The sequence below is a fragment of the Ostrea edulis genome, chromosome 9, assembly GCF_947568905.1.
Source record: "Ostrea edulis chromosome 9, xbOstEdul1.1, whole genome shotgun sequence".
Taxonomy (NCBI): Eukaryota; Metazoa; Mollusca; class Bivalvia; order Ostreida; family Ostreidae; genus Ostrea; species Ostrea edulis.
This window is the reverse complement of record NC_079172.1, coordinates 12,000,622-12,017,913: the sequence shown is the minus strand read 5'-3', so window position 1 is coordinate 12,017,913 and position 17,292 is coordinate 12,000,622. Positions and strand designations below refer to the sequence as shown.

Here is a 17,292-nt window from a genome sequence, read left to right as displayed (position 1 = left end):
AATGATGCATCTTAAAGAAATAAGTTAATCTTCATACTTAAGATTATTTCTATTACCTCGATTTCCTCAATGACAGCTGATAGGTTTGTTTAGGTCCTAGATTTATCACATAACATTTCAAATGCTGGCCATGTTGAAAGTCAGAAAGAGGCTCATTTTGATACTCATCAGACAGGTCCGTCAAACACACAATTCCTTTGGTTCCACCCACTAAATTCACTAAAATCCCTGAAAGCTTCTTAAGCTTCTGAAGACGACCTTCAACCACACTTCCTGGTTCAAGGTTAAACTTTCCTAAAACGAAACCTTTGCACTTTAGGCAACATTGATGGAAGTTGTTTAGAATTGTTTTTAATAGCTTGCAAAAAACAAACATATCTTCTACAGACAGTGAAGGAATCACACCGGGATCTTTTTGAAGTCTTTCCAAAAAAAAATTTTAAATATTGAAAATATTTTTCTTAAATGCAGAGTAAATGTGTCATGTATGATATGGCAGTCTGTTGAGTTTTGTAGATTATAGTATTTTTTTGTGTTGTTGGAATCTTAACATCGGTAAAAGTTCAATTAATTTGCTTGGTGCTTTTTAAACATTTTAACAAAGAGGTTTTGCGAAGTTTCAGTGCTGAATCAAAATACTACAGATATCATCCACAGACCATTTGTAACTTGATATGAAATGGTGACCTTGACCTTTGAATTTCAAAAGTGACTGATGTTATCCTTTTGTAATAGGCACTCTTGTGACATTCTATTGTTTAATCTAAAATGGTAATTATGTTATATTCCATTAATGATTTCTTACTATGTATGACTCAGTGACCTTGACCTTTTGACCTTAATGAGATTATCCTGGAGTCATGGAGACTTTTCATATAGTTTTATTGCTAAAGTTCAAATAGCATTTGAGATATCATCAGGAAGCCATTTTTATCACGTGTGACCCACATTAGATGTTTTGACCTAACACAAAAACATTAGGGAGTCATAAATATTAATAAGTAATATTTAGATATCATATTTAGATAACATTTCTAACAATATCTGACACAGAGATCTTGACCCTCTGACATACAAAGAACAGGGTTTATTCTACTGTCTTACAAATTTGTCAGATGAAGTTTCATTTCTTCAGCTAAAATAGTACATGGGATTTTTATCAGAAACCAAAGCATTACAGATGGATAGACAGACAGATCCAAATTAGTGTTCTCCATTTTCAATGAAGCTAAGGAGTAGGGACAATGAAGAAACAAGTTTAAAATAAATTGATATTACATTGTATATAATCAGAGATTAGTTAAAACTGTATTTATTTCAAAGAAACAAAACGATTAAATACACATCACTTGAATTGTTGAGATTGCACAAGTGCACATGCACTTATATTAATTCCTCTCTCACATCATCAGTGATAAGTGCTTACATTAAGTTCACCTTTACAATGTATATTAAAATTTGACAAATCTACTAATGGCTAAAAATAATGCAGTTAATCATACCCATTAAATACTGAACCTTAGTAAGAAATAAGAAATTCCCAGAAGCATGTTTAGATGGAACTAGAATAGAATTATGATTTAACTTACGTTTCCCACGGTCTAAACTATCCAACGTCTGTGTATCTGTCCATGTCTGCTTGTGGGCTGGGTAGTCTGGGACACCCAAAATATGTCCATGAACAATTCTAAATTAAAAATGATGGGATTCATCAAAATTGGACATTTTTTACTTTTTGATATTTTTATTCAAATATATGTATCAAAGATTTGCCTCTGAGCATGGTCAAATTAAAATGTGACCATGTCAAATGACCTTTATCAATCGCATAGACTTGACCTTTCAGTTCAATAAGTTAGAATTATCTGTATTGTAAAGTGCAATACTTAAGATTAAGGATAAAGACACACACAGACAGATAGACAAAAACAATGTGCTCCTTTGTCCTCAAACTTGGGGGTGGGGGTGGGTGGGGGGGTGGTGGTGGTGGTCATAAAAAAGATTATCATGTAAAAATGCTACAATATATTCAGCTAAGATATAGTCTGACCTTTTCTGCTCTAAAACATCTGACATTATTTGCAAAGTTGCAACAGTCTTCCAGTAAAAATAATAATGGAGGTATGGAATAACAAACTTACTTTTTAATAGAAATACTTATTTGTTGTCCCACAGAGAAGCTAGAGCTCGGGACATCATTCAAATGCTAAGGAAGAAATAGTAATAATCAGTGAATACATACATCATTACAGGAATTAAATGAATTGTATGAAAGTGCAACTTCTTCATTCAATTGTGAAAATCCTCACCATCCTTGTGGGAACGTGTGCCAGCTGTCCCTTAAAGGGTCCCTGCAGAATCACCACAGTGACCTCGTCATGAATCAGCAGAATACTTCCTTTCACTTTCAGGTTAACCTTGACCTGCAAACAATAAAACAAAATAGACAAATATGTTTGAAAATTAAATTTCCAGAAAGTGAATCTCAATTTTTTTTGGAAGCTTTAATACTACAATGGAAACTGTCATTAAATACAGATACACATGTTTTTTTTTTTTTTTTAAAACTTCCATAAGATGATGCATTTCTTTAAAAGACAATCAGATGATTACAGCATTGTGTGATTTTTCTTTCATAGATTCCACGATCTTTCTGTTGGAAACAACATCAACACTATGGTCCCTGATATTGAAGTTCAGAATAGTGACATCCACTAAATTTCTCTCATCATGTTCATCTTCATCTACAAAATAATGTCTATTTACAATCTGACAAACAAGTACCCCAAATCTACCCTTATTCCAATACGTACGACCGACATGTACAGATGTACATGCACGTACATTATGTATCATATCTTTAAGTACAGTGCATGGTGATTCCAATCATAGTTCTCCTGCAGATATAACATTACCTAGAACTGACAGTTAAGAATGAAGATTTCATCTAAACATTGTTCAACCGTACCATCCAACAGATCTACAGGAGAAGCAGCAGAGATGTCATGGTCTGTCAGTTTATATATAACTTTCTCGTCACTTCTACCAACAAACGATGCTGTGTAGAATCCACCGATTTCAATGCCTGATGGTAATAGGGACTTTTCACCTATAATAATATAAAGACATATAGGATACCATGTTAATTCAATAAAGCCATGTCTGTAAAGTTGATCATAAAATCAAACAAAATACTGCCTTAACAAGCTCTTTTTAAACCAATTGGACATTTATTTATATACTTTACCTTTACACACACAGTTTAATGCTGTTAGACATTTAGTTACTTTACTTTTACACACACAGTTTAATGCTGATAGACTTTTAGTTACTTTACCTATACACACACAGTTTAATGCTGTTAGACATTTAGTTACTTTACCTTTACACACACAGTCTAATGCTGTTAGACATTTAGTTACTTTACCTTTACACACACAGTCTAATGCTGTTAGACATTTAGTTACTTTACCTTTACACACACAGTTTAATGCTGATAGACATTTAGTTACTTTACCTTTACACACACAGTCTAATGCTGTTAGACATTTAGTTACTTTACCTTTACACATACATTCTAATGCTGATAGACATTTAGTTACTTTACCTTTACACACACAGTCTAATGCTGATAGACATTTAGTTACTTTACCTTTACACACACAGTCTAATGCTGATAGACATTTAGTTACTTTACCTTTACACACACAGTCTAATGCTGTTAGACATTTAGTTTTCTTTACCTTTACACACATAGTCTAATGCTGATAGACATTTAGTTACTTTACCTTTACACACACAGTTTAATGCTGATAGACATTTAGTTACTTTACCTTTACACACACAGTCTAATGCTGATAGATAATCCTCTACAGTATGAACATCTGTTTTTCCTTGGTAACACTCCTTCATCCTCAGAGACACAAGAAATTTGTTTTCCTCTGGGACGGTTTGTAAAATTCTAGCGACTACTGCTTGACCAATGTGATACTGTTCCTTGGCTTTATGCCATTGTCTGTCTGACACAAACTACAATGGTGTCAAGTATTGAAAATTTACAAACTCATTCAAATGTTTCGTATAATTCAAACAAAACTAAGAACAGTCCAAACTGGACTAATACCCTCGCAGGAAACTCATTAACTTCATAATTATTTTAAAAACCGTAAAAACTTATAGTACCCTTGGGTGAAGGTCATGTCACATCTAAGTTCATAATTAAACCTTTAGTTACTAAGTGCATTGTTATAGTAGAGCATCATTTGCATGTGAATATGCATCAGCCTAACAAGTACAAAGTCTATGAGGTAAAGCATCCTCCAGTTCTCTGTCCACAAGAAAACAAATCAACATATTTGGTAGTGACCTTTTTTCTATCACACATATATCTGGATGACCATCTCAACTCCTCAAGTCCTCACCCCTTATTAACCAATTACTGCTACTGGTCAGGCACTTTGGACCTCCCTTCTCTAATGTTTTAAAAGTTATTCCCCCTCCTCCCTTCCTCTCATATTCACAATTTTGTACTTACTCGGTTTGGAGCTAGTCCCACCAAGCCTGCTTGTAATTCAACGTAGATCCCAAAGCGAGGGTGAATAGACTTTACTGATCCCGGAATCAACATCCCATCCTAAATAAGGGGTGAAACATTTTAACAAAACAGCAAAACAAAAAATCATTCACATCAAAAATTATGAAAATAATATATACAACTTGTATATGAATATCCTTCTTTTAAAAATAACAATATTTGCATATGGCCTTATTTCAATGTTTATAATTTTCACTTAGCATAAAAAATATGAAGACAGTGGACAGAAGTACTTCATAACTACACAGGTTGTACCTTCATATCTGGGACGTTTGTAACAACAGCATTCTCCCTGCAGTAATCCACAATTGATTTTCTTCTACTTAGTATCTTTGATTGAAGTTAAGAAATCACTTTGAATTTTTTTTTTTTTAAATGTATCCAGCTTAAGTTACAATTCACACATAAATAAGTGCAGTGCTCCGTTTGTATATACACAAAGTGAATCCTGGCCTGGAGGTTATAACACTTTTTTGAGCACATTTTCATACTCAACTCAAACTCTGTGCTCTAAATCGTACTAATACTCAAAAGTGAAGGTTAAATAACTTTTATAAAATCATTCTCATACATATATAATGGAGTACATGCTCAAGATTTTTCAAGTATGTTTCGAAGCTTGCTCAGAGTTGTACTCAAAACAAACATGGCTGAGTTTGAGTACAGTAAAAGTTTTATAACCTCCAGGCCAGGTATATTGCCCGATTTTACGAAGAACTGTTGCATTATGGTTTTATCACTATAAACCAGCACTGCAGATGGAAGAGGTTATACATGTAGCACACAATCAGAAAGTTTGTTCTCCTCATCCCAATAGTTGTACTGCTGTTGTCAGTCAATTCTAAAGTGTGTATCTATTTCAATTCCAAATTCAACAATAGCATCACAAAGCAGAGCATCCCCTTGTAACAGGACTTGTTTATCCCCACTTAATTACAGTGGGGCCTCGTTAATCCGGACACTTTGGTTCCCAGCAAAATCGTCCGGATAAATGAAGCGTCCGGATAATTGAATCGCATATTTTCTAGCTTTGCATAAGTAGCCAATATGTGCCTACTTTATTGATGCATAGTGAATTAAACACATTCTATCATTGGATTTAACCATTTGCATTAGTAAATAAATTATGATAATGTTAACATTTACATGTATTTCAAAGCACTAAAATTTGATGTACGTGTTCAGTGTATTTGCCTGTGCTTACATTGTACATACATATGATCCCTACAAAAAAATATTCAAAACTATGTACCGTGCCGGTAATTTCTATCTGTCACGATTCACGGGTTCGGCAGTCTGTTAAAACAATCTTCATCGTCCAAAGTTGATATAAGAATTTCGTGATTATCATGTCAGTTGACAACATTCTTTAACCAAAATTCAATCTGCCAGACTTTATATTTCTTATTTTATAATTATCCAAGACAATATCAGGAGAACAAAATCATTTATAGCTCGTAATATCAAGACCTACTACTGCTTTGATCTAGTCACGCGCACCTATTATTTTCATGATGCAATAATAACGGAACAAAACTCGGGTGAAAATAACATTACAGGTACATACAGAATTTAATTGTCATTTTCCTTAAAATTGTAATTTTCTCACTTTACCCAGAGTTTAAAAATTCGAAAGCAATAAAGCTTTACAACATCGTAACAAGAATCAATCGTACACAAGTACATTCTACATGTATATGCGGGACATTCTAAACGTTAAAAACTTATACTATATATACATGTGCATGAACATACATGTATATTTCACGCCAATTAACAGAATAAAATCCAGAATCTAGAAGTATAATCTACACTCTTTATATTTGAATAAGCCGATATCAATTTACGAATCAGTACAACTGATACGTGAAGCAGTTAAAAAAATTATCATTACGTCATGATGTTTAATTTATCAATACTATTAGGGTATTGATCAAGACTATAAAATAATATGCTACAGATTTATTTACAAAATTCAACACTACACGCAATAAAGATCTTATGTGCGAAAATTGGCACTACAATGTCTCGATCGGCACGTGCTATCTAACTGACATATCACACACCACCTAATTAAAGGGAGGTGTTGACAGGGTACAGGTAATCGCTTCAATTAGACAGTTTGGGTTGTTTTCTTTATAATTTACGCCTTGCTAAAATTGTCCGACACAGACCTTCCCTAAACAAAATTACCGTCCGGATTAATGGTACAATTTTCAATACATTATAACGTTTTGTAGTAAAAAGTGACCGTCCGGATCCGGAACGCGAATTTCCGGATTAATGATGCAAAATAATGAATAAAAATTCCGTTCCCTTGAAAAATCGTCCGGAAGGTGAAGCGTCCGGATTAATGGCGTCCGGATTACTGAGGCTCCACTGTACTCGCTAGCTCACTCACTCCCTAATGCACATACATGTACCTTAGAACATCACTACATCTCCATCTTATGAAGGAATAACAATCAATATAAATTCCAGTCTATATATTGACTGAAAAATCAGTTAATAAATAGATCATTTAATAGATACATACATATTGTATATTGACTGAAGCATTAGTTAACAAATAGATCATTACACACATACTATATATCGAAGATTGTATATTTTTTAACGTCCCTCTCAAGAATTTTTTACTCATATGGAGACATCATCGTTGCCAGTGAAGGGGTGCAAAATTTAGGCCTATGCTCAGCACTTACGGCCTTTGAGTAGGGAGGGATCTTTATCGTGACTGAAATATTAGTGAACAAATGCATCATTAGAAACTACACATATAAAGGATACCAGTAAACTAGTTCGACTGAGGTAAACACAGTTTCTAAGAACATTGCCTGGCTTAATAGCTTCCAGCTGAAGGTCACAGGTTGCTAAGGAATCGGACAGGTGGATTCTGGGTAAAAATGCTGTTACTCCTGTGAGGCCTATGACAACATCCAATCCAGATTTACTTTTTCCTGTCACCTTACACTCCACGCACTGACAAAATAACTCAGAAGTACAGACATATGGAGGAGCACACAGAACAGTCACACCGGTCCATTGTATTTTTCATAAATGGGTAAACTTTTGATATACTACATGACTAAATGTTGAATCAAATTCATATCTCACCTTGCCAATTTGAAAGTCTTCTGGCACATTGGCCAATTTCGATCCATGCTGTTCCCAGTCATCTGACTGAATAAAAGAGAAAAACACATAACCACAAGAACAGGCCATCACTATACCTAGCCTGAGAAGCTTTAAATCAACAGTCTGGAGATACCTTGAAAGAAAGAGTTATTGTTCCCCTGTCAGTATTCCAATCTAGTACCCGACACTTGACCACTTGGCCGATATAAAACACTTTCTCTGGATGGGAAATCTCTTCAGTGCTTAATTCTCTCCTTGGTACAAAACCCTAGTGATGGAAAAATGGAACTATTTTACTTTTTAATAAAACTTGGCATTGGCTTGGTATTTCGAAATGCATGAGGAAAATAAAATAAAATATAATATCTCAGAGAAACTGCAATTGTTTCCATGGGAACCACAGCACATGAACACCTACTTTAATATTTCCATAGAATCCAACAAGGACTCCTTTACTGTAAGTTTTTGCAATGTAACCCTCGGTTTCCAGACCCTTCTGCAGCTGTGAGTAGTCGGTCAACAGAGGAAGGTGGGTGTGGATCAATGATTTCTTGGCTGTCAAAATGAGGCTTTTCTTCTTCAAATCATTCATCAGAACCTGTCATATGTAGAGTAAGAAAAGTGATCACTTCTTTGCTTTCATGTATTAATTACATTACAATAAGTTTTTCCTTGTTCATGTTAGTGTAATAATCCAATTATAATCAGCTTTTCTTGTCAACAAATCATAAATACGGTAATTACATATTACTCCAACTAGCTAGGAAAACATATCTTTATGATATAATAATCATTTTGGTCAAATCTGGAATAATCAAAATTCTTGCAAACACCTAATTTTTACGCCAAGGCATGGTTGTCAAACTTTGCAGCCAATGAAAGTCCTTTTCCTATTTAGTTCTTTAATAGCTTTGAACTGAATATTTTGCCACAGATTTTTGTATGCCTACCCTGCAATGCATCTTATGACCCGGGATGAACTTCTTTTCAGGCTTTCTTAATGGAACGTCTGCCATGTGCATACTGGGAATGATTCCTGATATATTGCCAGATTTCACGATGACTCCCTTCTCTTTTAATTTCACAACCTCACACTACAAGGATTCCACTGCAGATGATTTATCTTATACAAGTACAGGCATAATACGATAAAGTTCTGAATATGTGACAATGGTTTATCTTATACAAGTACAGGCATAATATGATAAAGTTCTGAATATGTGACAATGGTTTATCATATACAAGTACAGGCATAATATGATAAAGTTCTGAATATGTGACAATGGTTTATCTTATACAAGTACAGGCATAATATGATAAAGTTCTGAATATGTGACAATGGTTTATCATATACAAGTACAGGCATAATATGATAAAGTTCTGAATATGTGATAATGGTTTATCTTATACAAGTACAGGCATATGATAAGGTTAGTAAGTGAAAATGAGATCCTAGGAGAAATCTTTCCTTCATTTACTTTTGATGGGGAGAAGTTACATTTCATTACCAGAAAACTCAAATTGTAGGGTTTTGACTTTAACATTTTGAAATTCATGCAAATCTGTTTTGGGCCGGCATGCACAAGGGTGAAAAAATCAAAAAGAAACTTAACAATATTTCTAGAACAGAGATATTCAGTGTGGATCACCTGCCTAGATGCAGGTAACCATGACTACTGAATATAGTACATGTATACATATAATTAAATAAAATTCACATAAAATTTCAAGGGATCCTTTGTAATTTATAGTTTACAAAACAAATGTTTGAAAATCAAATTTATATGCAAAAAAAAAGCAAGGCAAGAAAATGTACAAGTGTATTAAGAAATTACCTCAAATAAATCTCCCGGGTGTAGACTTTTTAAACTTATGAAAGACTCTGCAAACATACTCCTGAAATTGAGAAATCACCAAATGAATTTAGTGCATAAATGACTATATTTCAACAACCACTCATCTGTAAGGCTATTCATATCTCAGTCACAACAACCACTCATCTGTAAGGCTATTTATATCTCAGTCACAACAACCACTCATCTGTAAGGCTATTTATATCTCACTCACAACAACCACTCATCTGTAAGGCTATTTATATCTCAGTCACAACAACCACTCATCTGTAAGGCTATTCATATCTCAGTCACAACAACCACTCATCTGTAAGGCTATTTATATCTCAGTCACAACAACCACTCATCTGTAAGGCTATTTATATCTCAGTCACAACAACCACTCATCTGTAAGGCTATTTATATCTCAGTCACAACAACCACTCATCTGTAAGGCTATTTATATCTCAGTCACAACAACCACTCATCTGTAAGGCTATTTATATCTCAGTCACAACAACCACTCATCTGTAAGGCTATTCATATCTCAGTCACAACTTTTCATGGCGGCAAGGTCAGGAAAGGTGCCTCAAACGTATTATGTTCATTGGAATTACGAATTTTGTACAAAATGGATGCTTCCAATGACTGTTTGAGTCACTAATTAGTAATTATTAACATGTTTTTAAACTTTAATATTATTGAGATAAGTGTATCTCATCATTTCTAGCAAATGTGTATTGTATAAAAATTATAGTCTTATTTATGATTACCACTTATGGCCAAATTCTTTACATTGGGCTGTACTGTACAAAATAATAACCATACTAGTTGCATGTGCATATATTTCTTACTTTTTCAAGCCAACATGAACGACATTGTCCACCCAGTCGACACCTAACACACGACACCTGGGAACAACAAAATACATTATTTATTTTCATGTTTACAGTTCTCGATTTGACTTTCATTAATTCATTATAAATGAGTGCAAATCAAATTTATTTATAACTGCACACAATACAAAATTAACATTTTGCTGCTTTTGCAAAAAACAAGAATAAAATCCCCTATGCTGCTAAGATAATTAAATATGTTCAGAAACTTTTTTTTAAAAAAATTCAGTATCAATAGAAAATAAAGATATGTGTGTTTTACAGTACCTATGAACGGTCCCACGCTTAAACTGAGTTTTCATATTATTAACTTTTTCATCCGACAAGTTCTTTGGCTGAAAGAACAGAAAAATAATCGATGGGAAAAATTAAACATAAGCTTCAGCAACAAACCACTTCATGTAAATGATGTACATAACACTAAATTAATTCACAGTTCTCAGTAACAGAGCATAAAAAGATCAAGTTAGCAATGTTCAAAAATTCTCAAATTTACTCTGGCAAGGGCAGTAACTCCGTTCTCCAGCGTGAAATACACCCCTCTCTTGAGTTCTGTGTAGAGGACCTTGGCTGCCTCCAGAGTATCCCCCTTGTCATACTCCGCCAGTGAGGAGTTCAGGGGAAACCCCCCATAAACCACAATGTGGGGCAGTGTTGTCAGGACCACTGCCTTTGTAGTGGGGTGAATGTAGAGCACTCTGGCTACCATCTGTATCAAGTTTTGTATAAAAACAAGTTTTAATTAATTTTTCACCCACCTTACACAAAAGAAAGAAAAGTAAATAATGCAGCGATGGAATATGAGACACTGTCAGGTTTTGATTTACAAATTCCATTGTCACGTTGACTTACGAACAAAACTATGTAAATATTTGTTCTTGCTAGAATCTTCACAACACAGTGCCCCAAGACCATAAACTGAGAATAGACTTAAGTCTAAATTTCAAATCTAGCTAACGTTTGAAATAATTTTCATAAACAAATAAAATTTTCAGTATATGTTTACATTTGATTTGATTTTATAAACCTGCAGGTTTTTAAACATCTGTGCTAGATAAATCTTCAGATATAAGTTATCAAAATTTTGACCTAAGTCTATTCTCAGTTTATGGTCTTGGGGCCAGACTTCAAATATTCCTTCTGAAAATGGAGGAATGCTATTTTAAACATTTTAATTCATAAGCATGTAGATGACCCTATCTGACTGTGATCTAACCTGCTCCCCTTTAGCTGGGGATCTGTGACTAAGATGTGTTAGAGGGATGCTTCCTTTGAAGGTGAGGAATTTCACTACTACTCCACCATTATCACACACCTGAAATGAATATCAGCGCATGATCCAGTACAAGGATTTTCTAAACATGGTTTACCAGTACCTTGCAGTGACTGTATCAAAGAGTAATGAATCATTAAGTTGTGAATGTCAAAGTCTGATTGGTGCAAAAGTATGGACTAACACAACAGAACTTCAAATACTTGTACCTGTACTGTAAATTGAATTAATATTCCAGGTGACCTTTTTTCCACGAACTTGCTGTGTCAGTTTAAACGGTGAAACATGATGTTCTCCAACATTCAGATTGTTCATCACCATGTATAGTTTACATGCAAAATTATTTACAAGAATCTGTTGTCTCAGTGTAATCTTGTAAATTTACAGGAAAATAAAGTTCTCACCAAAAAAAATCCTTAATTGTAACTGTGCTTCACAGTCATCTTAACTACAGTATAACCTGTTTGTAACAATTTCTGGGGACATCTAGCTACATTTAAAAATCAATTATTATTCTTTTATTAACCGAGACTTTCTTATAAATTAGAGTTCCTTATAACTGATAGTTCCTTATAACTGACAGTTCCTTATATCTGACAGTTTCTTATAATTGAAAGCTTCTTATAACTGAGAGTTCCTTATAACTGACAGTTCCTTATAACTGAGAGTTTCTTATAACTGAGAGTTCCTTAAAACTGAGAGTTCCTTATAACTGAAGTTCCTTATAACTGAGAGTTCCTTATAACTGAGAGTTTCTTATAAATTAAAGTTTCTTATAACTGAGAGTTCCTTATATCTGAGAGTTTCTTATAATTGAAAGTTCCTTATAACTGAGAGTTCCTTATAACTGAGAGTTCCTTATAACTGAGAGTTTCTTATAAATGAGACTTTCTTATAACTGAGAGTTCCTTATCACTGAGAGTTCCTTAAAACTGAGAGTTCCTTATAACTGAAGTTCCTTATAACTGAGAGTTCCTTATAACTGAGAGTTTCTTATAAATTAAAGTTTCTTATAACTGAGAGTTCCTTATATCTGAGAGTTTCTTATAATTGAAAGTTCCTTATAACTGAGAGTTCCTTATAACTGAGAGTTCCTTATAACTGAGAGTTCCTTAAAAATGAGACTTTCTTATACCTGAGAGTTTCTTATAATTGAAAGTTCCTTATAACTGAGAGTTCCTTATTACTGAGAGTTCCTTATAACTGAGAGTTTCTTATAAATGAGACTTTCTTATAACTGAGAGTTCCTTATCACTGAGAGTCCCTTATAACTGAGAGTTTCTTATAACCAAGAGCTTCTTATAAATGAGGATTTCTTATAAACGAGTTTCTTACAACCATACCTTGTATATTCTTACAAAGATTTATGATGATATTCTTTATATAACCAAGTTCCTTATAAATGGGTTTTTCAACATACAGGAATTTACCTTTGTTACTCTGACGTTCATCCCCATTCCAGGCACCAAACAATTAAATTTAACGTCCCTTCCTTCCTTCATCTACAGGGTAAGTATAATACAACGTTCAAAGTTAAAATAACGCAGTTCATTCTAAATTCTTGATATCATCTCATTGTTATCTATGTAATGTACATAAAAACAATAAATTGATTAAACTATGGATCAAGAGTGCGTAAATTCACAACTTCATTTCAACATGGCACTCACACGTATGATTATATTGCAATGATTAAACATAAACACAGGCAATCATGAATGATATCAAGATTATAAATTTTTAATGATCCTTGAATTCTATTACAATCTGAAATTTACAAACTATAGTTTTCTAAAAATATGTTTGGCATCTTTGGCTCTGTATTTCGCCTGCTTAACAGTGAAATAGAGCCCTCTGAACGACCTAATGTGACATTGACTTGTTTATTGTGACATTGATTTCGGTGTTATGTCTGCCTGTAAGATTGTGATGTCTGAAGGATCTATTATGACATTGATTTCTGTGTTACGTCTGCCTACCTGTAAGATTGTGATGTCTGAAGGATTTATTATGACATTGATTTCTGTGTTACGTCTGCCTACCTGTAAGATTGTGATGTCTGAAGGATCTGTTGTGACATTGATTTCTGTGTTATGTCTGCCTACCTGTAAGATTGTGATGTCTGAAGGATCTGTTGTGACATTGATTTGTGTGTTACGTCTGCCTACCTGTTAAGATTCCTCTGAAGGATCTGTTGTGACATTGATTTCTGTGTTCCTTCAGCCTACCTGTAAGATTCCTCTGAAGGATCTATTGATACATTGAAGGTGTTCCCCCTGCCTACCTGTAAGGTTGCGACCTCTGAAGGATCTATTGTGACATTGACTGTCCTCGTTTCTCCTGCTGCCCGCTCCATTCGATCCTCCCCTAGCTTTAGTCCACAGCAAACAGACTGACCAACTTTTAATGAATATCCTACAAAGAAATTTTAGATTTTTACTGAAAAAGGTGTGGCATATTGAGGAAAGGTGCTTGATGGTACTAAACGTTGTAATGGTTGCCATAAAACTACTATCTGACCCTAATACATCCTTTCCCCAAATTTTAGTTTAGAATATCACTTGGGTTTTTTCTTCTATATATTATCAAAATGTTTTTCCTATGAACTTTGTTGCAATGGGATAAATTTTCATTAGTGACAATAATTGTTGCTGTAAATGAATTTTATACTAAATGCTGCCCTTATAGAAACAAATTTCATTTTTGATAATACACAAGTTTCAACAGTCTCGATTGAAGTCAGCATTTCGCAAATTCTATGGCCGTTATAACGATCTAGTTCGTCAATACAACCTAACATTGGGTCAAATGCTGTGTGACGTGTTTCATACCAATTGTTAGGCCGTTCTTAACACACTGATTCTGACAACGAATAACTCTGTTTAACTGATCAGGATATAGGGCTCACGGCGGGTGTGACCGGTCGACAGGGGATGCTTACTCCTCCTAGGCACCTGATCCCACCTCTGGTGTGTCCAGGGGTCCGTGTTTGCCCAACTATCTACTTTGTATTGCTTATAGGTGTTATGAGATTGATCAATGTTCGTTATCTTCACCTTTCATAAATGCGACAACTGTGACACTTTATGCAGGCATACTTCCTGAGGCACATTAGCACTTATTATTATTATTATTATTATTATTATTATTATTATTATTATTAGCACTTATTGAAAAAGATTGCTGGCATCCATTGTTACAGTTCATACCCTAAATGAGATTGATTTTTTTTAATATTTCCATTCTACTTTCAATTCTGTCAGAATTTCCAGGTTTTGAAATAGACTTCCTACATTTATCAACATTTGCACATTGTTAACATCTACATTGCATTCATGAGGAAATGACTATCATTTACAATTGGTAAATTACTGAAAGTGAAAACACTGGAAATGTAAATATATACCTGTACATGATTGTGAAAGAAAAGTATTGTAAACAAGCGGGCCCATGGGCCACAACTGTGCAGATGCACTCTCTCATGCAAAACAATGAATCCAAATTATAGTCCTTCTGTTCACATGGTGTGAACTATGTTGAATCTACAGTACATAGGAAATATTATCAATCTGACATATATCTTAGAAAATGTCCCCATAAATTGCTATGTAAAATCCCTCTTGTATCCTTGCTAAGCTCAGGGATTATGGTGTACAGAAAATTAATCTCCACTTCTTGACGATGCTTACATTAAAAGTTGACATATTCTACCCTCAAAATTCTTGAGATGAAAATTTTTCAAGAAGTTTTCCAGAAATTACTGTCAACTTTAAATCTTGCTTGTGGTTGAACTGTTCTGCTAAAGAATCTGGGGGTCTTGATGTGAACAGACTTAAATTTTCATTACACAAGGTACTTGAATATTAATTTGGCATGTTATGCTTTTTTGGTTCTTCGGAATGATTTCAAAAGAATTTTACTGGATTTTACGATGTAATCTTTGAATCCCTACTGCCCTGGCCCCTAGCATAAACAAACTTTAATTTAAATTATATGAGAAGGCTTAGGCTTGATTAGTAATTTGACAAATTGTAACTTTGCAATTCTGGAGACCATTTTTAAAGAATTTCTTACATACCATTTGTAAAACTTTAAATCACTTTTGTGATTCCATCCTTGCTCAGGGTATCATAATTTGAACAAACTTAAATCTTCATTATATAAGCAAGCTTTTATGCAAGTTAAAAACTTTTCTGGTCAAGTGATTCTTGCAAAGATTTTTCAAAAACCCCACCCTACTTTTTTGCTATTTCTTAATTATCTTCCTTTGGAAAAAAGCCATATTACCTCATCTGAATAAACTTGAATCTTCATCACCAAAGGATGCTTTAGGCCAAGTTTGGTTGAAATTGGTTAATCCAGTGGTTCTTGAGAAGTCAAAACTGTGAAAAGTTTACAAACAACAGAAGACAAACAGATGGACGACAGACAAACTTCGCTCAGGTGAGCGAGTAGAGAAACTCTCACTCCAGTTTTACCTTCATTGTGAAGCTGTACAAATTTCTCAGCATCCATGCTCTTCATGAAGGCCTTTATTCCTTTGATTCCCAGATCTACTACATAACCTCGATCTTCTACACTGGAAATGCTCCCAAACAGAGTCTGAAATTCAGATCAAGTACCTGCAGAATTTATCCATTCTAAACGAACATGTATATATGTAACATGTTATGAATTAATTAATGGGAGGTAAACGGAGCTGGTCATTTGAAACTCTTGCATTAAATGTAAAATGAGTTTCTTGAAATTACCGAGAAGAAATGTCTCATTTAGGATTCAAGTGGTCTCTATTGATAACTATTATTTAACATACAGTAAAACTCTGATATAGCAAATTTCTGTGGACACTCTGCACTAATTCGCCATAAACGTAATTTGCTATATGTTTAAAATGAATTCGTAATTCAATTAAACGATTCATTATGAAACAGATTTGTACTACATGTATACAGCTGTATACGCATTCAATATAAATGTGTTTGTATTGACTCTAAGAAAAATCAAAGTGTTTAGTTTTGAGAAAAAATATTTTCATACAAGAAATACACACTTTAATATTTATACATGATAATTCAATTTGATTGATCTGATCTCACAAAACTGCAAAAAAGGGAGTCAGAAAAATTGATTAGTACCATATAGATGTATCTAATGACCGTCAAAGTACTAATTAGTACCATATACATGTATTTACTGACCATTCCGTTGTGCAGGCTCTCTGGTGTCAGGTCCTTGTTGATGTCCTCTGGAATAAGGCTAAGTCTGACCTTGACTCCTGACTGTTTTGTGTTTTGTAAAGACAGGATTTTACAAGGTACGATCATGCCGATTTTAAATAATGTGTGTAGGTCTGCCACATCCTGAATGTAAATATTGTAATATTAAGGTAACTTCAAACTCGCATCATTATCTAATAAAAGTATAGAAAGTGTATTTATGTCCATTCATTAGAGTTAAACTTATATAGGTCAAAGCACTTCTTAAGATGCGAGACTTAGATAAATAGAATCATATATCAACATTAAAAAATTGTAATTTTCCTTAAACAGCATTATCAAA

The 17,292-nt window shown here is 33.9% G+C and overlaps 1 protein-coding gene across 1 annotated transcript in view; it reads right to left on the bottom strand.

The window, feature by feature from the left end:
• The window catches only part of LOC125658789 (protein RRP5 homolog), a 41,902-nt gene that overhangs the window by 19,478 nt on the left and 5,132 nt on the right, over positions 1 to 17,292 (bottom strand). Inside the window, exons 5-27 of the mRNA XM_048890207.2 lie at positions 16,932 to 17,093; positions 16,212 to 16,335; positions 14,018 to 14,148; positions 13,164 to 13,235; positions 11,677 to 11,775; positions 10,957 to 11,169; positions 10,728 to 10,795; positions 10,419 to 10,475; positions 9,568 to 9,628; positions 8,683 to 8,826; positions 8,151 to 8,330; positions 7,866 to 8,000; positions 7,712 to 7,777; positions 7,385 to 7,576; positions 4,850 to 4,924; positions 4,535 to 4,633; positions 3,834 to 4,029; positions 2,969 to 3,109; positions 2,614 to 2,744; positions 2,310 to 2,423; positions 2,142 to 2,206; positions 1,590 to 1,687; positions 57 to 294 (exon numbers count right to left, since the gene is read on the bottom strand). Of these exons, the coding sequence (XP_048746164.2) occupies positions 57 to 294; positions 1,590 to 1,687; positions 2,142 to 2,206; positions 2,310 to 2,423; positions 2,614 to 2,744; positions 2,969 to 3,109; positions 3,834 to 4,029; positions 4,535 to 4,633; positions 4,850 to 4,924; positions 7,385 to 7,576; positions 7,712 to 7,777; positions 7,866 to 8,000; positions 8,151 to 8,330; positions 8,683 to 8,826; positions 9,568 to 9,628; positions 10,419 to 10,475; positions 10,728 to 10,795; positions 10,957 to 11,169; positions 11,677 to 11,775; positions 13,164 to 13,235; positions 14,018 to 14,148; positions 16,212 to 16,335; positions 16,932 to 17,093 (2,861 nt within the window). The remainder of the gene's footprint in view (positions 1 to 56; positions 295 to 1,589; positions 1,688 to 2,141; positions 2,207 to 2,309; positions 2,424 to 2,613; positions 2,745 to 2,968; positions 3,110 to 3,833; positions 4,030 to 4,534; positions 4,634 to 4,849; positions 4,925 to 7,384; positions 7,577 to 7,711; positions 7,778 to 7,865; positions 8,001 to 8,150; positions 8,331 to 8,682; positions 8,827 to 9,567; positions 9,629 to 10,418; positions 10,476 to 10,727; positions 10,796 to 10,956; positions 11,170 to 11,676; positions 11,776 to 13,163; positions 13,236 to 14,017; positions 14,149 to 16,211; positions 16,336 to 16,931; positions 17,094 to 17,292) is intronic.